The 22,272-nt window shown below is 49.8% G+C and overlaps 1 protein-coding gene across 2 annotated transcripts in view; it reads left to right on the top strand.

Moving 5' to 3' along the window:
• The window catches only part of FKBP15 (FKBP prolyl isomerase family member 15), a 65,831-nt gene that overhangs the window by 23,431 nt on the left and 20,128 nt on the right, over positions 1–22,272 (top strand). Inside the window, exons 17-29 of one of the 2 annotated variants that reach the window (XM_061604158.1) lie at positions 74–181; positions 854–948; positions 2,443–2,545; positions 4,699–4,870; positions 5,400–5,536; positions 6,261–6,416; positions 6,920–7,072; positions 8,135–8,227; positions 8,913–9,023; positions 10,345–10,452; positions 11,466–12,103; positions 13,424–13,529; positions 14,158–16,342. In XM_061604158.1, the coding sequence (XP_061460142.1) occupies positions 74–181; positions 854–948; positions 2,443–2,545; positions 4,699–4,870; positions 5,400–5,536; positions 6,261–6,416; positions 6,920–7,072; positions 8,135–8,227; positions 8,913–9,023; positions 10,345–10,452; positions 11,466–12,103; positions 13,424–13,529; positions 14,158–14,235 (2,058 nt within the window). In that variant the 3' untranslated portion in view covers positions 14,236–16,342. Of the gene's footprint in view, positions 1–73; positions 182–853; positions 949–2,442; positions 2,546–4,698; positions 4,871–5,399; positions 5,537–6,260; positions 6,417–6,919; positions 7,073–8,134; positions 8,228–8,912; positions 9,024–10,344; positions 10,453–11,465; positions 12,104–13,423; positions 13,530–14,157; positions 16,343–22,272 lie in introns of those variants that run through there. The other variant, XM_061604157.1, reaches the window with a different exon arrangement.

Below are 22,272 nucleotides of genomic sequence, written 5' to 3'. Positions count from 1 at the left end.
CCAGCCTCTTCTCTCCTACAGTGCTGATGTTTGATGCTGCATCTCTTTTATTTCTTCCCCCTCCCCCTTACAGGTGGAGGAGCTGCAGAAGCAAAACTCTGGCCACAGCTTGTTGCCAGGTATCTCTTCCGTTACCATGGAAACTGCCATGATCATGAGCAACATCCAGCGCATCATCCAGGTAAACATGGCTCCCACCTGAATGGTTAGAGGTGGCTTTCAAACTGTGTTGCAGGGAACCTTGCTCTGTTCCTCAGCAAATTACTTTTCCTCACTTTTAACCGGTTTCATCTTCACTCCATCAGGAGGTCTGTTCCACACAACATAGAAGCGGACCTTTAGTGTAGTGGCACCTACCCTGTGGAATTCCCTCCCCTTAAATATTAGACAGGTGCCACCTCTGTTGAAGATGAAGACCTTCCTCTTTCAACAAGCCTTTTAAGTAGAGACCTTATCCCAGCCTGCTTCTGTGTTGTAATTGGTTTTAGGATGCTTTAAAGATGTTTTTAAAAATGTTTTGGTTTTAACGATGTTTTTAATGTTTTGTTACTTGCTTGCTGCTTTGGGAGGAAAGGCGGGAAATAAATTTAATAATAATAAATAATCCATTTGCAATGGGCAGGGGCACTGGGACAGATGCTCCAGGATTCCTGGGTGGGAAGGCTGATACTGAAAGTGTTCTGGAAGGTAGAACTCTCTGTCCCCGGATAAGAGTCGGGGTGGGTGGGGGAAGGCAAAGAGGCCAGAATTGATTTGTGGTAGGAATCCATAGCTAAGACATCAGAATAGGATGCTTAATTGTGTTGCTTTGGTTCCAACGCATCCCTTTCTTTGTTTCGTTTTTGCGCCGCAGGAAAACGAGAGGTTGAAACAAGAGATCTTCGAGAAGAGCAGCCGCATTGAAGAGCAGAACGAGAAGATCAGCGAGCTGATCGCCCGCAATCAAAGGTGAGGGACCTCCTGCTCAGTTGCTCTGTGTGAGGAACAGCTGGCGCTTTTGGCGGGATCGACGCTTGGTGGACCCCGTCGCCCAGCCTCCGTGGAACTCAGCCTGCTTGGGCATGGGCTGGGTTTGATTTTTATCGGCTCCCTGCTTTGCCTCGTTAATGCTGCAGTTAAAGCAACTTGGTAGCAAGTGATCATAGTATAGTAGAGTTGGAAGGGGCCTATAAGACCATCAAGTCCAACCCTCTGTGCAATGCAGGAATCCAAATCAAAGCACACCCAACAGGTGGCTGTCCAGCTGCCTCTTGAAGGCCTCCAGTGTTGGAGAGCCCACTACCTCTCTAGGTAATTGGTTCCATTGTTGTATGGCTCTAACAGTTAGGAAGTTTTTCTTGATGTCCAGTTGAAATCTGGCTTCCTGCAACTTGAGCCCATTATTCCGTGTCCTGCACTCTGGGACGATTGAGAAGAGATCCCGGCCCTCCTCTGTGTGACTACCTTTCATGTACTTGAAGAGTGCTATCATATCTCCCCTCAGTCTTCTCTTCTCCAGGCTAAACATGCCCAGTTCTTTCAGTCTCTCCTCATAGGGCTTTGTTTCCAGTCCCCTGATCATCCTTGTTGCCCTCCTCTGAACCCGTTCCAGTTTGTCTGCATCCTTCTTGAAGTGCGGAGACCAGAACTGGATGCAGTACTCAAGATGAGGCCTAACCAGTGCTGAATAGAGGGGAACTAATATGTGTGATTTGGAAACTAAAGATGGGAAAGATTTTTCTCCCTGAGACCCTAGGAGTGGCTGAGGCTAATGGGAGTTGTACTCCAGCTGGAGGGCACCACGTTGGCAAAGGCTGGCCTAGAGAGCTGCTGGCTCCCTGGTGTGCTTCTGCCTGCCTCCCCCCCCCCACCCCCGGAGCTGCCTTTGTCTAAGAACTCCATAGCTCAGTAGCAGAGCCCCCTCTTCGTATGCAGGGGGGGCAGGTTTAGCAGGGGGATCACCTAAGACTTCTGCATGAGACCTTGAGAAGCTGCTGCCAGTCAGAGTGGGCAATACTGGGCTAGATGGACAAATATTCAGCTCCTAGTATCAGCTCTCCTAAGACAGCCTATGAAAAATAAGACTTGCACATGATGTATGTTTTGTTTATTTATTTATTTATTACATTTATAGCCCGCTTTTCTTTTCATGAAACCCAAGGCGGCTTACCTATGGTTCCCAGGCGGTCTCCCATCCAGGCACTGACCAGACCTGACCCTGCTTAGCTTTAGCAGGGTGCCGGCCTCATGTGCCTTCAGACCATAGCCTGGGACCAATGTTCTCATACTGGATCCTGCATGTAAAAATGAAGCTGTAGGCAGACGCTTTTGGGGGATGGCTTATAACCTTGCTTAAAAACGTTAGCATGGTTGTCATGGGTCAGATGAAACCGGCTCCAGGGACAATCACACCATCAGAGCGTGCAAGTAATCCCCGCCTCTTTCAATTTTCTCTCTCCCCAGGTACGTGGAACAGAGCAATCTGTTGATGGAGCAGCGAAACAACTCTTTGCAGATGACCACAGAGCACACGCAGGCAAGGGTCTTGCATGCTGAGCAGGAGAAGGTAAACCCAGCCAGGGTGAAAGGCAGGAAATGGGTGTGTGTGTGCGCTGAGTAATGCTATGGGGAGGGCCAGTGCAGCCCCAGGATCCCGGTCTCGTGTTCACAATGTCCAGTGCAGATCAAAATTCCACTTCGCCTGTCAGCATATTTTGGGAAAGCAAGAGGAAAATAGATCATGCCTTTATTTTAAGGTATTTACAAAAACCAGAAGGTCAGCTTCTGAACAAAATAAAAATAGAACAAATTGTCCTGGGGATACACACGCACACACAAATCCTCAGCTTCAGGTAAGTTTGTGCAAAGCACTGTGGATCGAATATGAGAGAAGCAGAATGAAATGTCCCTTGAAAATCTGCACCAACTTGAATGTGAGTCTGGCAGGGTGGTTAAAAAACCCCACACTATATTGGGCCATAGTGAAATCTGATTGACTGTGTTTGCACCTTATCCTAAACCATGGTTTAACCTGAGGTGCATAAGCTGCAGTAACCCTTACCTTCTCCTTCTCTTATGCATCTAAGAGGAGGAGTTTGAGAGCTTTCAGTTCCAACTGGCTTTCCGTGTTGTCCAAACTGAGTACTGCAGTTCACGCTAGCTATAGTTAATTTCAGTAAGCCAATAAACCGTGGTTTGAAGCTGGTTTGAAATTAGCCATAGTTAGCATTTAAAGTTAACCAGAGTTTGTGTTGGCTTGTTTGAAATTAACCAGAGTTGGTGTTGACCACAGTTTGGCACACCAGACAACACAACAAACCGCAGTTAGCCAAAAGCAAAAGCTTCCAGACTCCTGGCCACATGAGAGGAGGAGATGCAAGTAGCGGGAACATGCAGGTTGAGCGTTCTTTCTTGGGCATCAGTGTGCAACTACTGCCCTTGAGTAGTCTTGCTTGTGTGCCCTCCTTGAAACTTGTTGCTACAACTAAGGTTGCTAAATTCCTGTATCCTGCTAGGTTTTTCAGTTGTGTGCTCAACACTTGGGCCTCAGAATACTCACAGCACTCCTAACTCTACAATGCTGTCTCCTCTCTTGAGAACACTCTTCCCTCTCTTGCTGATTTTGCTCCTGGTGGTGTTAACTTTCCTCTCCTGTTGCTGCTTTTCTCTCTAGCATGTGCTGCCACTGGATCGGGGGTGGGACCAGGTGAGGCATTGTCCCTGGATGTCCAGATTCTCCCCTCCCCCCTTCCAGAGTTACAGTTCCCCCACTCCCTTAAGCAGGTCAAAGCCCAGCACCTCCACAGATCTCTTGTTTCCTAGGCGTCTCTGCCAGCACATCCCAGCTTCAGTGACATGGATTTTCCAGAAAGCACAAGAGCTCTCTCTTCCCACTTGCGATTCCCAGCAACTGCTTATTAAGAAGCCCACTGCCTCTGAAAGCGGAGGGGGAACATAGCCGTCATGGCTAGTAGCCACTGATAGTCTTATCTTCCATGGGTTTTGTGGAAACCTCTTTTTAAAAGCCATCCAAGCTGGTGGCCGTCCCTGCCTCTTGTGGGAGCGAATTCCATAGTTTAATCATGCACTGAGTGAAGAAGTACTTTTTTTTTTTTGCCTGTCCTGAATCTCCCAATGTTCACCTCCATTGCGTGGCACCAGGTTCTTGCATTATGAGGAAAAGATCTCCTCTTTCCCCACACCGTGCGTAATGCTGCACACCTTAGTCATCCGCCCCACTGCTTTACTCGCCTCTTCTCTAAACTCAAGAAGGTCCAAACCTTGTAACCTTTCCTTATGGAGTGTATTAGTCGCTTGGAAACTTTCCATGGATAAGCAGGGCCCCCAAGATGCCCTGAAGTGCATTAGTCGCAGCAAGCCGCGTTGCCTCCCTATCGCCCTTCCTAACCTTTCTAACCTTGCCCAGCAGAGTAGCCTTTCATGGTGTTAGGAACGTAGCTAGCTGCTGTTGGCCTACCTAGCTCAGTGTTGCCGACACCGACCGGCAACAGCTCTCTGGGGTTTCCGGCAGGGAGTGTCTCCCAGGCCTGCCTGGAGATGCGGGGAATTGAACGATGGCCCTTCCCTTGGGAGGCCAGCATTTGGGTGCCTACTGATGCCATCCCCTGCATGCGCGCCTCTTACATCCTCAAGTGAGTAGGACCTGTGGGGCCTCCTCCCCACAGCCTCCTGTATCTATCCTTCTCCTTTGCGTTGCAGGTCAAGGTCACCGAGGAGCTCGCGGCTGCCACGGCGCAGATCTCCCAGCTCCAGCTGCAGCTCACCGGTCAACAGAAGGAGGAGATGGGTCTCCGCTCCCAGTTGAACGCGGCCCTGAAGGAGGTGGAGGGGCAGGGAGCCCGGCTCAACCAGCTGCAGGCCCAGCTGGCAGGTTAGAGAAGTTGAGGGACGGGGCTTAGCCATAAGGGAAGAGCACTTCCGAGCATGTGCAGGAGAGTGGTCCTTTCAGCCTAGTAAATGCTCCAGGTCAAGGGTGGGGAGCCTGTGGCCCTCCCCGCTGTTGCTGAACTGCAATTCCCATCAGCCCCAGCAAGCATGGCCAATGAACGGGGTCGATGGGAGTCGTAGTTCAGCAACATCTGGAGGGCTAGAAGCTCCCCACGCCTGCAGTATGGCCACTAGTTGGGGTTGCTAAGGGAACTGGTAGTCCTGGTTTAAGGCCTCATGCCTTGGAGCTCTGAAAAACTCAGGCACAAAAATAGGGTTCTGGAGAATCTTGGCTTTCATTCTGTTTCTTTGTTTTTCTTTTAAAAAGGCAAGTTTCTAGTCCCTCCAAACTTGCTAAGTGTATTAAGGTTCTAGAACTTTATTGCAGTGGGTCTGGGTGCGCTCGGTACAGAATTTGCCCCATACTTTTTATCGGTTCCAACTCTAAGCCCTGCTCTCCACCTCCCCTTCAGAGCTTCAGGAGTCGTCCGAGGACACAAGGAGCAAATTCCAAGTGGAGAAGCAGAGCCGGAAGCAGCTGGATGGGAAAGTGGCAGCCCTGGAGGAGGAGCTGGCTGACCTCCGCATAGCGAAGGAGAATCTGGAGAAGGTAGGGCTGGGGTGGCGCGTCTCGTTCCCCGAGGCCAAGTGTGGCCCTCCAGACCTCCCTGTCTGGCCCTTCAAAGCTCTCCCCAGGCCAGCCCCGTTGCTGATCGTGCATCACGCACAAGCCTGGCTAGAATGCTTCCTTGGAATTCTGCTCATGCCTCTTGCTGTCCTGGATAGGAAGACCGAGAGAGGGGCGTGGATGTGTGTAGAAGCCAGCCTACTGTCAGAAAGGGAAATGGATGTTTATTGCTCCACCCACTTTTGCTCCTGGCCCTGCCCACTTTTCACTCTGGCTCCGCCCACCACTAGCTTGTGGCCCCCGGAAGGTTGTTCAGAAGGGATTATGCGGCCCTCGAGCTGAAAAAGAAAGCTTTCCCACCCCCGAGGTAGGGGATCCATAAGAAGATCAGGGGCACACAGGCCTAATCCAGCCAACCAGCCCTTTTCTAAACTAAAAAGTAACTGCAACACCACCACCTCCCGCAAAAAACCAACCCCAAAACCAGGCAAGGGTAGAACCTTGACACTCTTTTAAGTTGCAGGGATTTTTTCTTTCTTTCATGGGAGAAGCGGTCAGAAATGGTGCCCTCCTGCCTGTCATCTGGAGCGGGGCCGTTTGGTCCAGCGCCTTGTCCTGCTGCGTGTGTGAACACAGCTCGGCTGCAGGCCTGGCTCGGTGCATGCTCCTGCGTGTGTTTCCTACAAATCTTTTCCTTCTGCTTCAGAACCTCTCCGAGAGGAAAAAGAAATCCCTCTTAGAGAGAGAGCAGGCCGAAGAGGAGATGGACGAGATCCGTCGGTCTCACCAGGAAGAGTTGGACAAGCTCCGGCAGCTTCTGAAAAAGGCCCGGACGTCGACTGACCAGGCGGCTTCAGCAGAGGTGAGAGGCTCCCTCTGCTGGATCCTAGTCCCCTCCTCCGGCTAAAACAGAAAGCAGGGAGAATAATTGTACAGAGCTCTTGAGCCAGAGCGTTGATTGGTCTATCCTAGTACAGTTCACTCAGACTAAACCTACTAGCCCTCTAATGAGACCGACTCTCTCAACTACCTTGAGATTTTCATTTAAAAAAACAACACTGGAGATGCTGCGGATTGAACCCAAGACCTTCTGTGCACGTGACCCTTCCCTCTCCTGTGGTTATGGAAGCCTAGATTCTGCGTCTCAGCCCATCATTCCCTCCTGCTCCTCCATCTTCCTTCATGATGCTGGGGATTTAGGGTGAAGCTCAAAGTCTTCACGCGCTTCAGAGCGCCTCGGCGCCAAAGCAGGATGTGAAAGCTCTTGAGGCCTTTAAAAGTTAGGGGTGGGGTAGGGCAGGGTGGAAGACTGGTGTGTTTGGGGGGATTGACCAGTGTGTCTTGTTTGTGTTGGGGGGACGGAAGGTGTCCCTTGTGCAGGCAGAGCTGGAGTCCCAGTGGGAGGCCAAGTGTGAGCGCTTACTGAGCTCTGCCAAGGAGCAACATGTGCGTCAGTACCAGGAAGTGTGTGAGCAGCGGGATGGCTTACAGGAGAAGGTCTCCCAGCTGGAGGAGAAGGTAGGTGGACTTTCCTGTGTGTGTTGTCTCCTTCCTCCTCCCATGTGCATGCCTTTCTCTGTTGCTTCTGGTGCCCACATCGGAGCATCTCTGTTTTTCCTTAGGCTATTGCACGCGTATACATACAAAACTAATAGGCTGCTTGTCCTGATTTTTAAAGAAATCAGTTAAATCACATGTTTTTGCTTTTTCTTTTTAGTTGGCAGATTAATCCAGCCTTGGCCGGTCTGGTTGCCCTCCGGATGATTTGCTGGCTGTCGCACTCAGGTCTTCCCTTTGAGGCATCTGGTTGGCTACTGTGAGAACAGGTGGCTGGACTAGACAGACCTTTGCCTGATCCAGCAGCCAGGCACTTCCTTTTGTTCTTATATTTTGAACTGGGGCTGATGGGAGGGCGCTAGGTTGGCCAACGCTGGACTAATCTGTTGAATCTAGGAACATAGGCAGCTGCCTTTATAATGAATCAGACCACTGGTCCATCTAGCTCAGTATTGTCCACTCTGACTGGCAGCGGCTCTCCAGGATTTCAGGCAGGAGTCATTTCTTAGCCCTCCCTGGAGATGCCATTGGGGATTGAACCTGGGACCTTCTGCATGCAAGGCAGCTGCTCTACCACTGAGTTTACGGCCCTTCCCCAGTCTGCCAGTTGTTTAGAGCGGGAAGATGCATCTATTCCTTGTTTTTGAGGGTGCATGTGTATGTTACAGGCCTAGCCACCACGTAAATACTTTTTAAAAGTAACTAAAGCGCATATGCAAAGTGGCAGTTGCGGAAGTGCTTGCACGTGTCGTGCTTTGTCCCTTCCAAATGCACAAGAGACTGATTTGTTCCCAAGTGCTGCTTGCTTGCAAAGCTGTGTCATTGCTGTTGTTGCTATATTACACAATGCTTCCTAAGTGATGCCATACCTGTTTTTGTTTTGTGTTGAGAACAGCCTTCCAAATACAAAATGTGCCCACTTTTTAGAGGGCATCAACTGATCTATGATGAGGCACTTGGCTGATAACGGGCATTAGTATGGAGCATAAATCACCTGTCTCAAGGGTTCTGGTTTCCTTCTAGCTTTCCCTGCTTAAAACCACAAGGAGCTTAGAGGATGAGAAGCTGTCAGCACTGCAGGAGCAACTGGAGCAGCTAGAACCTGTGAAAGGCAAGGTCGGTGGGGCTCTCCCTTCTACCCCATTAAACACAGCTTGATAGAAGTGTCCACGATTCTCAAGTGCCTGGCAGGCTTGTTATATACTGTGACCAGGTGTGACATAGTATGGTGCCGAAGAAACCAAACTGCAAATAAGTTTGCAACAACCAAAAGGCTGTTGGATTCTCTGGTCTCTAGTAATGTAGATGGATTCTTTGATCAGTAGCAATGCAGATGGATTCTCTGGTCTGTAGCAATGCAGATGGATTCTCTGGTCTGTAGCAATGCAGATGGATTCTCTGGTCTGTAGCAATGCAGATGGATTCTCTGGTCTGTAGCAATGCAGATGGATTCTCTGGTCTGTAGCAATGCAGATGGATTCTCTGGTCTGTAGCAATGCAGATGGATTCTCTGGTCTGTAGCAATGCAGATGGATTCTCTGGTCTGTAGCAATGCAGATGGATTCTCTGGGTAACTCGGAGGTGGATTTGTACTTGTGACATGCTTCATGGGGTGCAGTAGGCAACTGGCTTCTGCACCCTGAGTCAATATCTTGTGGGTTGGTGGATTTCAGCCTGTTCTTGTAATTTATTTTTTAAAAAATCATAGACCCTACAAGCTGCAGTCTGTCTACGCTCACTGGGACTCTGTCACACTGCATGTCCTTTCTTCTTTTCTCTCTGCTTTCCACCCCCAAAATAGTACTTGGCCCTGCAGTCCCAGGTAGCCATTCTCAAGGCCCACTATGAGGATCGGATCCAGGAACTTGAGAAGGATCGTCACCGGTCATCACCTGCAGGTTCAACGGAAGAGGTGTGTTTGCTTTTACTCGTTCAGTGCTGCTCTGAACAGAACTGGGCGAGTTTCCTGCTTAGGTCGGTAGCCTATCTTTGAGGTGGAGAGGGCCCCATGAATCCGATATGAGTAGCAACCCTCTTTTACATCCCTGAACTGTCCACCATCACTGCCCTTGGATGACTGGCAGCTGCTGCTCCCTTCATGGTTGCCACAGTGTGCTCCGAGGAGAGCATCGTTGCAGCAGCAGGTCATAACCATGTCACTGTGCTCCTTTTGGACCAGGGCACTGAGTGGCTTTGCAAATGTTCCTCCAGCAGTCTTCGTTTTGCTGTGATGCCGCCACTGTAATTGACGCAGTTGTTGTTGGTTCTTTTCTGGGCCAGGCTTGGCCTACCTAGCGCCCTCCAGATGTTTTGGACAACAGTGCCCATCAGCCCATACATCTCGAGGGCACCAGGTCGGCAACGGCTCTCCTGGGCTCTGCCCTTCTTGTTTTCTAGCTGTTGGTGGATTTCCCCATCTGCGGCATCACTCGCAGTGGTGTCCTCCCTCCCTTACAATACTGCGGTGTTTGTTTTTTTCTCTTCCTGAATGAGGAGCCCCCTCTTTGTGGTATCAGTGGGCCATTGCTTATCACCAGCATGCAGTTCCCTTTCCTCTCTTTTCTCCCCAGGGAAAGACTATGTATATGTAACTGTTTTTATATTTATTTATTTATTCATTATTAACCTTCTGCCCCACCCTTCCTCCCTGAAGGAGCCCAAGGTGGCAGACAAAGGACAAAACACTAACATCTTAAAAACAGCAACAACTTTAAAACGTCTTTTTAAAAGATCTTTAGTGTATGTTTTTATTATATTGTAAATCACTTCAGGATGCCTCGTGGGGAGTGATTCATAACTGAAACGAATAGCAAAGAAATAAATGGCAAATGTGTTTCTCGCTTTTTGAGATAATAATAATAATAATAAGCCCTGTGGCACTCCTGAAATAAGAATTAAGAACCAACAGTTGCTAAACCTTAGTCGCGTGCAGGAAAAGCAAAAGCAAATCAAGCTTCAAGCTATCTTGGTGGACTTGCTGGTGGAAGGGGAGAATTTTCCTGTAGACGTCATTACTTTCATGTTAATCTGAACGACACAATGTAATTTCATCCATCTCTTGTCACGTGAATGCTGTCCGGATAATGTTTGTTGTATAATAAATAAACAAATCTCCCCCCCCCGATGCAATTAATCACCATCATCATACTTTGTCCAGAAACCGTTGGAAGCCCACTGCTGTTGCTCGTGCTCCCTATCTGCCTTCTGACTCTTTGAAGTGCCTCTTTCTCCAGGTGAAGAAGATCATGAACGGGGTGTTCCAGTCTCTGCGGGGCCAGTTTGAGTTGGAGGAATCCTACACTGGCAGGACGGTCCTGGGCGTTGTCATGAATACCATCAAGGTACAGCCCAGGGCAGATGGGTCCTGACACCTGCATAGATTTATTATGCAAACTGAGCAGATCTGTTAAAGCATTTTTCTTCTTCTTTGCATAATTCTGCTATTACTACCCATTAGTGGAGCAAAGAGGATGGAGTCGCCGCCCCAGCAAATGCTGGAAACAATGGATTGTATCCAGTGTAGCGCTGAATGAAAGTCATTTAGTGGTATATGTGGCTGAGCGGGAGATTTGAACTTTGGTTTCAGCTGGTATAGCACAGTGGGGAGGAGAGCTTGGCTGGGAGTCCAGAGTCTATGAGTTCAAATCCCCGCTCGTGTCTCCTGGATGTCAAGGGCCAGCTAAAGATCACCCCCACAGTGAGTGGCTCGGGGGTTACATGCCCTGCCACCTGTGCAGCCGTGGGCAAGCGGCATAGTCCCAAGGAGCCCAGTTGCCCCCCAGCTTGGTAGTTGTGGACAAGGAAGGAGATGGCTTGTGCAGCTGTGGCAAGCTGAGCAGGCCCTAGCCAGCTGGGGAGGACTAGCCTCAGAGGGAGGCAATGGTAAACCCCCTCTGAAATCCCTGTTCATAGGGTCGCCATAAGTCTGGATCGACTTGAAGGTAGTCCATTTCCATTTTTCCCAGATCCAAGTCTGACACTGACGACTACACCAGCAGTTCCCAAACGTTTTTCCCCACGGACCACTTCAACAGCTAAGGGTCTCAGCAGACCGCTTAATGATTTTTCTGCCTTTTGCAGCAATTATAATTTCCTAGAATTCAAATTGTAATACAATACAAGAAATAAGGATACAATTAAAAATCAATATGAACATTCATCTCCCACCTTCAGCTACAAACCCACAGACACGCCCGCGGACCACCTGATTGAAGCTTGCAGGCTGCTGGTGGTCCATGGGCCACAGTTTGGGAACCCCTGCAGTACACGATAACTGGCATCAGGGTTGACTTGCATGGGGGGCTGACGTCGGTTTTGTGGCAAATAATTTCCCCTTCCTTCTGCTTGTTTTTAGGCGATAACTCTGCAGCTGCTGGAGAGGCAGGAGGAGAGAGTGGGGAGCAGCAGCAGCACCGAGGGGAAAGGACCGGACCCTGCAGAGAGGATGCCGGCAAGCCCAGCAGCAGGTCTTGATGGGGAACGCCGGAGTGATTCTCCCCATGGAAGAGCAGCATCTTCCGTTCCTTCAGCTACCCTCGAGGAGGACTTGGGCGGTCCCACTTCTGTCTCTCTGGACAGAGGCCAGGACGAACCGGCTTCTGCCACTTCTGAGGTGCAGACTTTGGAAGTGCTTGATGAGGAAGCCTCTCTGGCCTCAGATCATACCACAAAGCCTCCTCCAGGGCTCCCGGCCACCGAGGCGGAGCCAAGCCCTCGGGATGAAGCGTGCACAATAGACACTGCCATTCCAGTGACTCCGAAGCCAGCGGCTAATGAGGAGACGGCGCCCAAGGTGGAGGGGCCCACGATAGGCCCGGAGGGAATGCAGGAGAGTGTTCCGGACCAGAGTTCTGCTAGCTCCGCCTCCCCGTCTGGTGTTCCAAACCAGAATTCCGCTGACTCCGCCTCCCCACCCGCTACAGCTGACAAGCACGACTTGGCTGGAGCCAGGCAACCAAGACCAGCATCCAGCCCTACCCAAGTGGGTTCCAGGTCAGTATCAGGGAGGGAGAGAGGGGGGACTGGTGCTGTGCCCTCAGTGAGTCTTTCCCTTTTGTGCCGCCTCTCCACTGGTTGGCACTGCAAATATGCCAGAGGGGGCAGGGATTTTCGTTTTTACAAGAACTGTCAGCGGAAGCCCTCTAAGAGGCATAACCAGTCTGCACTGAGTGAATCCCGTGTCTGCGTAAGAAGAGCCCGGCTGCTGGATTAGGCCAAGGGCCCATCCAGTCCAGCGTCCTGTTCTCACAGTGGCCAGCTGGATGGCCCAATGGGAAGCCCGCAGGCAGGACCTGAGCACAACAGCTACTCTCCCCCCCTGCCAGTCCCAGGACTTTGTGGTTCTTGCTTGAAGATGTGAGGGGCACCTTGCTGGACCAGGCCAAGGCCCGCCCACTCCAACCCTCTGTTTTAGCAAAAATCCCAGCCACCAGCACACTCTGTGTGCCCCCCCTTTCCTCAGCCCACCCCTGCTCCAAGAGTTCAGCCCGCATGCCCTTTGACACTGCTGCTGGCAGGAGTGCTGGGGCCATTGCCACCACAGCTGTCCTCAAGTCCCCTTGCAGGCTCAACATGGGAACCTAGGAAGCCGCCTTTTGTATCGAGTCAGGCCTTTGGTTCTATCTAGCTCAGTACTGTCTACCCTGACTGGCAGCAGCTCTCCAGGGTTTCAGACAGAGAATCTTGTCCCATCCCTGTGTGGAGATGCCATCGGGGTTGGAACCTGGGCCTTTTTTTTTTTGCAAGCAGAGCAGCTGCTCTGCGGCTCTTCCCCTAAAAATGAAGTAAGATTCTAGTCCTTATGGCTTTGAATAAAAGGCTGAATTTGAATAGGAACGTAAGCTTCCTTATATTGAGTCAGGCTGTAAGTCTATCTAGCTCAGTATTTATACGGATTGACAGCTGCTCTCCAATGTTTCAGGCAGGGGACATTCCCAGATCTATGTGGAGATGCCAGGGACTGAACCTGCAACCTTCCGTGTGCAAAGCAGGTGCTCTGCCACTGAGCTGCAGCCACTTCCCCAATGACCACGCAAGCCGTGTGGCCTGGCTGGTGTTGATCTGTTGGAACAACCTGGCTTTTTTGGGCATGGCTGAAGGCTCTCATCTCTGTTGCTTTTGGCTCTTCTCAGTCTTTTCGATTAAGATAACTGGATGTTAGCACTTGGATCTTGGAGTAGTGTTTTTTTTTTGAGGGGGGGTGTCCGCTTTTCCTATAGGGAGGTTATGCCTTACATTGTTGTTTTCTCTCGCTCTCCCCCACCTGCCCCCCAATTCAAAATGAGCTCTGTTTTTATCCCTTCTCTTGCGCAGCCTCCTTGAGGACAAAGGCAGGTTGTTCAAAGCTTCCCCTCGCAAGCCGTCTGCGCTGGGAGGACCACTGGAAGGGGAGGAGGAGGAGGAGGAGGAGGAAGAGTTGGTAAGTGCTAGACTGTGCCTGTGTGTCCATGGTCCTGGAGAGGTCTGGCCGTGGTGCTTTCTACTATGACCTGGAGTGTGAAGTTTCTACCAGCATTAAGGCTGGCAGCCGTGCGTTCAGCATCTTGAGGAATTCCACCCAGGATGCTCTATGGAGTTGTCCTCCGCGAGGCATAGGCAATGGGTTGTATACAGTGCTAGCCCTGCTCACATAGACCCGTTGAAACCAACGGGGATGACTAACTCAGATCCATTGATTTCAATGGGTCTCCTCTGAGCAGACCGCCGTTGGATGCACCCCTATGTGTTTGTCCCAGAGGTGTTGGTATAGGATGCAAAGTAGCATCGTGAGGATTGCAGCTTTCTTTTTTTTTAAAAAAAAAAGGGGGGGGAGAAGGGGGAAGCATTCTACCATTTTGACTGAGAATAGAAATGCAGGTGGCGATTGGTGAAGGCCAGCCAGGGCAGGCCAGGCTGCAGGAGAGGCTTCTGTCCGCGGCCTGCCTCCTTGACCGTCTTGCAGGCCTGGCCCGATCCGCCTGAGGCAGAGTCTGCTCCCCCCTAGCTGCGTTGACCAAATTCTGCCTTCCCCCTCCTTCCTCCCTCCCTCCCTCTCTCTGGGGATTCAGAGCCTGAAGGGCCGGCCTCCCCCAACCCCACTCTTCGAGGATGATGATAATGACGACGACCTAGACTGGCTGGGATGAGCGACCCGACAAACGGCACGGCGAGACTGTTCTATCTCGGGCACACAGCAATCGCGGGTCTGGGCTGAAAAGGATGGAACTGTGTTTCTGTCCCCACCTCACCCCCAGTGGGAATCCCTGGTTTGTTCATTCTGGCTGAGGCGGCAGCTACAAGATGCCGGGACTGTTAAACTTGCACTGTTTATGGGGTCAATAGGCAGCCATTTCTCTCTCTCTGCCAGGACTTACTCAAGCAGCTAGCCCCCCTCTCCTCTGCATGTCCTGTCTGTCCTAACCCTTGTGGCTTAGCCTCCCACTAATCCCAAACTACTTATGCAAATGAGGTTGGGCTACCTTTTTCTTCCCGCAGAGACTGAAGAGAGGCTGGGATTTCCTCCCGCCCCCCCCCCCCTGCAACTGCCAGATTCCCCTTCTCTGTGTGAACATAAATATATGAAGGCTGTGGGGTGCTAGACTGTCTCTCTCACACTCGCTCACTGTCTCACTTGCTCATTCACTCACTCTCACCTACACCATCCTCCAGACCGTTGACCCTTCTGCTGTTTTAAAGCCTCGTTCCCCAGCTGCGCAGTTGTGAGTGGGGGAGCATGTCTGTGCTAGCTAGGATGTGGGGTGGGTCCCTCTCTTGTACCCAGCAACAACCCCTTTTGGAGAGAAGGGTATTTCTACTGTGCCTGGGGGGGCACCTTGCCCATGAAGGTCATCACTGCCTCCTCCTCCGCCACCTCTTTGCCTCTTCGATCCTGCCGCTTTCCGCCTGCCGCCACGGCAGGACTGTTTGGCATTGGCAGTTCCTTTAAGAGCCCATTGAGCTCGCTGCTTCTGGGAAATGAAATTCCCGGAGGCACCCAAAGGTGAAGAGGTGACAGTCAGTTGTTCTCCTCCCCAGCTGAGAGGGTGGCAATTTGCTTTGTCCTCTCAGCAGTCTGGGCATGTGTGCGTTGCTGCGTTTGTCACCTTTAATCCCATTAAGCCAGCTCTGTGCTTGGTGAGGGGGAGAGTTGCCATGATGGATGGCTAGAGAAAATCTATGGCTTACCAGGAAACCGGATGAAATGTTAAACTAACCCCGGCTGGCATTGCCCTGTGAAAAGCCACTGCTCAACAACATTCCTTGTTCCAAAAGAGCGCCCAGGAACTTTCCCCAATGCACATCTCTGGGGCGAAGCTGTTCCTTGATCTCCAGCTGGGACATCTCTGGGCCGTGTCCTTCAGATGGGGTGACGCACCTTTTTTTAGCTAGGTGTCTGGGGTCGGCACTGCCCAGTTCACCTGCTGTTTGTGCGCAGCGGGGAGACGCAAATTGCGGCATTCAAAATGCAAGAGTTACCCAAGCACTTCACAGGAATACACTGCGTATCGTTCACGTGTTTTAAAGCCTCTTTGGGATGCCCAAAGCAGGCTCGCTCAAAGCTCTTGTCGGGCTAAACAGTGGCTCCCCAGCACTTCATGACAAGAGAACTCCCTTCCGTTACCTCCTGTCCACGGGTGCACCATCCAGTCTTGCGGCAAGGCCTCTGGCAACAACCACCCAAAAAGCCATTTTAAAGTGGCTGGGTGGCCACATTGTACGCAACTTTGAATAGTAGTCGGTTGTTGGGTTTTTCTCTCAACACGTTTTGGGGTATGGATACAGATACTGCCTAAATTAATTTAAACTTGAAGCTCACCTCAGCATTACCTGATTCAAGGGTTGATGTGGCTTTGACCTCTCCCTCTCCCCCCCCCCAGTCATAATGTTGCCTAATTTTAGATGGGTTGCTGGAGAGAGAAATGGCACAAGCCCAATTGTTTCTTGAACCGTAGCCTGAAGGCAGCAGATGCCGGTTGGGTGCTTCATGCGGCTTTAAAATCCTGCCGGTTTAATCCACCAACCACAACCACACACATACCCCACTTGCTTTCATCACAGCCACTATCTGTCACTTTGGGGATGGAGGTCACTTTGGGGAGGCAAACATCTCTTGAACAGCATCTCTCTCTCTCTGGAAACCGAACTTAGCCTATGCCATGCAGCTCATCTCTCGTTTTTGAACCTTGTTGAACTTTGAAACTCTGTTTCATGTCTTGGAAAAATAAAAAAGTGCAATTAAAGTAAATTAAATCCATTGTGTTGCTTAAACGAAAAGAATTGGGGGTGGGGAGGGGGCCTTTGGGAATTGCAAACACCAAAACCCCATTTGCTACTCAATATAATGCTTTAGAAACCTTCCGAGTGCTTCATGTTCATACATCAATCTCAATAATCGTTTCCCCCTCCATGGTTCCTAAACCTTGTTCCCCATGGACCGCTTGGAAAATGCTGAGGGTCTTGGCGGGGACCATCAATGCTTTTCCTGCCTACTGTAGCAATTGTCATGTGCTGTGCTAGATGCTGGTATGGCTTTTAACTACATTTCAGCTACCTCTTTTATTTCTTAATATTTTGTATTTTATTGAATTCCGTAGAATGCAAATTTGTAATGCAATAAAATACAGTATGAGAAATAAAAGCAGCAATGAAAACACAAGTAAAAAATCGATATGAATATTGAGTGCAACGGATGGGTTGTCTCTGGTCTTCCACCACAAATCCACAGACATGCCATGGCCCCCCCTGGATTAAGCTCGCAGACCACAGTTTGGGAATCTCTGAACTAAGTTATTTCCCGTTATTAATCCCAGCCTGGGCTTGTTCCATTGCCGAAACACCAGCTCATCTCTACCAAGCTGCCAGCTATTGCTGCAGTCTGGGCCACAGTCTGTTGATTCTGAAGCCTGTATCTCCTACTATTACTCGGGATCAGGACCTTGCTCGCCTTTCGTTGCAGTGTTGTTATCTCTTCCTTTAAATTTCCTGTATTATACCACCAGCAACTCACCAAATACTTTCTTCAAGAGCTGTCTACGTTTGCTTATTGCTAAATGAAACAAAGCACTTCGTAAGCTAGCTCAGCTCCTCAGTGGTACAATTATATGCCTTGCAAGATCTACACCGCAAAACCGAAACAGAGTTGCTTGCAGTACCTTGACCTCTTTGCAAGCAAAGACTGCAGTCCTAAACATACTTACCAGTACCTAATTCATGGTCAACCCAACAGGGCTCGCTTTTGATTAAGTACATTAGGATGGGGCTGCCTTGCTAAACCTCTGCTGCTCGGGAAGTGTGAGCTACAATTCTGAGGAAGTATTAGAATTTTTTGATAAAAAATGGGTAGAAAGCTGCACAGCAGATGCCTAAACTATTTTTCACGAGAACAGCATCGTAATGATTTTTCCCTACTAGAGACAGCAATAGATTTTAAAAGTTGGCAGGCATGCCTTCAATCACGTTGCTGTCACAAGCATCTTAAGTGTCCCAAATCTTAAAAAAAAAATAAAAAATAGATCAAGAGCACAGATGCCACATAGGTTTTTATGTATTTATTAAAAACATTTCTATACAACTTAATTATTTGCATTTCTTAGAAGCGTACATAAAAACAATCCATACATGAAATGAAACAATAATAAAACCAAGATTACCTTAAAATGCCTGAATTACTAAAGAAAGCTTTAGTCATATGCTTGAAGTTCAACAAAAGGAGGGTGCTTGTTTAATCTCAGTCAGGAGGGAGTTCCAAAGGCTTGGGCCCACAACATTGAATATGTAATTTCTAATACAAGCCATGCATCTGAGCCATGGGGGGCCACCAACAGAGAGTCCCTGCAAAGATCTTAGCCATCGGGCTAAGGGATCAGGTGAGCCTTAAGACATCCTACACCCAAGCTCTTAAGGGCCTTGCAAATTAATACAAGAACCTTGAACCTGGCCCGGTAACATATGGGCAGCCAATACAAGCTTTTAAGAACCGGAGTTAAGTGCTGGTGGTAGTTTTAGTGGTATGTAGGATGGGCTGGAAAAACAGTGCCTGCAGACCTGTGCAAGGGTGCTCCCTATTTCCACATCAGCTAGGCCCCCAAAAAGGACCTCTTCCCTTCGGCTGAGAAGTTGGCTCGCCCAGGCCAATCTCCCGGCCTCTCTTCTATTTGAAGAAGACCAACGCGAAGAAGACGGAGACGATGAGGAGAATGATGGTCACAGCGAAGCAGAGCCGCAAGTTCTCCACGGACGGAGGTGGCTCTGAGTCTCGGGAGGAGGCCCTGTGTGGAAGATCAATCAGCACAGAGTTCCGCACTTCCTGCATGTGGAACCGGCCCCAGACTCCCATGCTGGAACGGAGCCCCGTCACCGGATATGCTGGCACAATGCCACTGACGGTGAAGATGGGTGATCCCGTCCGGTAGTTGAACTCCACATCCAGCGCCAGGGTTGAGTCACCGAGGGACCAGTCGGAGGCCCCGGAGGACTCTTTGTCGTCCCCCGGTTCCTCTTCGGCCTCCATCCCCACCCCTTCCTGGGGCACCATTTCCCGCAGAAGGGCTTCGTCGTTCCTCAAGTCCTGGAGCCCTCCCTCAGGGACTATGGTTACCATCCGGCAAAAAGGGCACAACACGAAGGAGAAAGCCCTGTTTCGGCAGACCAGCTTCCTCAGGCAGGCCAGGCAGAGCGAGTGGCTGCACCGCAGGAGCTTGGGCACCCGCCCGCTGGAGGCATCTTTGAAGGCCTCGAAGCAAATCCCACATTCTGCCATGCGCACGTCTGGCCGCCCATCAATGCCGGGCAACAGCAGCGCCATCTCTTCTTTGTGGCCTTGGAGATGGTTCCTTTCCTAGCTATCCTGCTTCGAAAGGGTCTGGCAACGTCTAGACTACAAGGACAGACACACACACAGCCCCGAGAGTGAGGGCCCTGCGAGGTGCTCTTTCTCCAAGAAGACTTTTGTCCTGGCTCATGCGGCTTTGGGCTGAGAAGAAGCAGCTGCCTCCGATGCCTGGCTAAACGTGCCTTTTGAAGCCTTCCAGCCAAGCTAAACAGGGGCAGTGCCCCAGTGTGTTAATGAAGGGCCGCTTGCTGGCAGATAAGGGCGGACTCTTCACCTCCCAAGCCACGCCAAGGCTGAACTTTAATCCTTAATTGATGACTTGTTAACAGAAAACATTTGTTTCGTTTGCATAGGGCTCTCTGCACAAGGATGTTGTGGGGTGGGGTCCATGCTGGGAATTTGACAGTGAGGTGTGCTCACCTAGCACCAGGTATTGCATATCGGTCATAAGAACATAAGAAGAGCCTGCTGGATCAGGCCAGTGGCCCATCTAGTCCAGCATCCTGTTCTCACAGTGGCCAACCAGGTGCCTGGGGGAAGCCTGCAAGCAGGACCCGAGTGCAAGAACACTCTCCCCTCCTGAGGCTTCCGGCAACTGGTTTTCAGAAGCATGCTGCCTCTGACTAGGGTGGCAGAGCACAGCCATCACGGCTAGTAGCCACTGATAGCCCTGTCCTCCATGAATTTGTCTAATCTTCTTTTAAAGCCATCCAAGCTGGTGGCCATTACTGCATCTTGTGGGAGCAAATTCCATAGTTTAACTATGCGCTGAGTAAAGAAGTACTTCCTTTTGTCTGTCCTGAATCTTCCAACATTCAGCTTCTTTGAATGTCCATGAGTTCTAGTATTATGAGAAAGGGAGAAAAACTTTTCTCTATCCACTTTCTCAATGCCATGCATAATTTTATAAACAGGTTCATAGATTTAAAAAAAATGCAAGCATGCCTCCAATACCCTTATCGTACCAAAGAACTCCTCACAGGCCTCCCCTACACCCACCCATACTCCGCTCTTACATATCAGCAAAGGCTTTTGTGCATCGTTTATGCATCTTTAACGGCAGAAAATCAAAACTTCCTGCCAGTTTTTAGCTGCGGTGCAAAACATTTCTCGGCAGCCACAGTGAATGGCATTGCACGCCACCTCGGCTTTCCTTCACATGTGTTTACGATTCAGGGATGGGGAACAAAACCGAGTCAGGCAGTGGTGACCTTAAGTCTGGATTACTGCAATGCACTCTGTGTGGGGCTTCCCTTGACCTCGATCGGGAAGCTGCAGTTAGTGCAGAATGCTGTAGCAGGGTTGCTGACAGGAGTGAGACCCTGTCAGCATTGCTCAAGAGATCTGCATTGGTTGCTGAGTTGCCATTAGGCCAAGTTCTAGGTGTCGTTATGGGTATATAAAGCCCTTAACAGCTTAGGACCAGTTAACTTGCGGAATTGCTTTACCCCCAATATGCCCACTTGACCGCTTTGATTTGTAGAACTGTCACTTTCAGGCGCCACATAATACTCATTTTGCACTTGTAATGAACCGATCTTTTAGTATGGCAGCACCTATACTTTGGAACTCCCTGCCTCTTGACATCAGGTGGGTGCCTTTGCTGTACTCTTTTCGTCACCTGCTGAAAACTTTTTTGTTTAGGCAAGCCTATGCAGACATGTAGGATGTTGACGTGTGTTCTGATCTCTGGTTAGCTTACTGTGGATGCTAATTATATTTTTAAATACCTGTTTTTAAGTGTCTTTTACCGATAATTTTAATGTTTGGGGGGGTTGTAAATTGCGTGAAGGTTTTATTACAATGAAGCGGTACATACATTTTGATTTAAAAGACAAAAAGACACCTGGCAGGCTTCCAGCTTTTGCTGGGCTGCTTCTCCTGTCGTTCCTGATCATTGGTCATGATGCTGGCTGAGGCCGACGGGTTGGAGTTCAGCAACGTCTTGGAGGGTCACAGGTTTGGTTGACCTGCATATCTGCTAGAGACAAGGTACATCTATTTCCCCATTCAGACCACTTCTAGAGCAGGGATAGGGGAACCTTAACACAAGGGCCACATTTTCTGGTGCAAACCTGTTGGGGGCCACATTGATATTGTGAGTGGGATCACTGCTATTGTCTTTTTGCAATAGTTAACCTTTTATTGTATTTTGTGTAGTGGTTAGAGTGTTGAACTGTGACCTGGGAGACCAGGGTTCGAATCCCCACACAGCCATGAAGCTCACTGGGTGACCTTGGGCCAGTCACGGCCTCTCAGCCTCAGAGGAAAGCTATGGTAAACCCTCTCTGGATACCACTGACATGAAAACCCTATTCGTAGGGTCGCCATAAGTCAGGATCGACTTGAAGAGAGTTCATGTCATTTTTCAATGTTTTTATTGTACGGTTGTTGTTTTAACGTGGGGTAAACCGCTTTGATGTTTTTATATGAAATAGCAGTGTGCCAATATATTTATAAATGAAAGAGGGAACAATAAGAGATGTGCCTCTTAAAGTAACATACTGAAGCTGCCTCATGCAGAGTCAGCCCACTGGCCCATATAGTTCAGTATTGTCCACCCTGACTGGCAGCAGCTCTCCAAAGTTTCAGACTCTGGGTTCGCTTCTAGCTGTACCCGGAGAGGCCAGAGATTGGACCAGGGACCTTTTGCATACCACGTAGATGCTCCGCCAGTGAACTGTGGCCATGCCCCTCTAGCTAATGTTGTTTTCATGGCTCACGGTGCCGAGGGGAGGACTTTTACCAACTTAATCTGCTCTGTCCCCTAAACTCAAGGCCTTGCCTAGAGGACACTTTGGGCAGCTTTGTGTAAACAGGCAGGAGGCTCAAAGGACACCTGGTGATGCGTAGCTTTGGAAAGTAAGGGAGAGTCCAATCATGTGTGGAAAAACCAGAGAATGCAGCCAAGGGTCTCTTAGGCAGGTTCCCAGCCCCTCTTTTAGACCCAAGAATTGGTACTCAGAATTTATCAATTTCTAAATGGAACCATTTACTGGTGAGCGAGAACAGGTCACTTGCTCAGATGACTAGTGGCCATTTCTGTCATATATGAATTCTAACTCTGGGGAAAACAGACAGTCTGTCTCAAATGCCATTCTGGAAGGATATGTTGACTTGACAGACATTAAGACAAGTGTGTGGAAGCTGAGGCCCCTTCCAGATGTTGCTGATCTACAATTCCCCTCATCCCTGGCCATTTGCCACGCTTGCTGGGGCTGAGGGGAATTGTTGTTCAGCAACATCTGGATGTCTGAGGCTCCCCATTCCTGCAATACTTTTTTTAGAAAAATATTTATTAAATGTATATCCTAGGGAAGCCAGGGTGGAAGTGATTTATTCATTTTAAGAT

This window comes from Rhineura floridana, chromosome 20 (assembly GCF_030035675.1).
Source record: "Rhineura floridana isolate rRhiFlo1 chromosome 20, rRhiFlo1.hap2, whole genome shotgun sequence".
Lineage (NCBI taxonomy): Eukaryota > Metazoa > Chordata > Lepidosauria > Squamata > Rhineuridae > Rhineura > Rhineura floridana.
The sequence above is the reverse complement of the archived record's forward strand: the minus strand, read 5'-3'. Positions and strand labels throughout refer to the sequence as shown.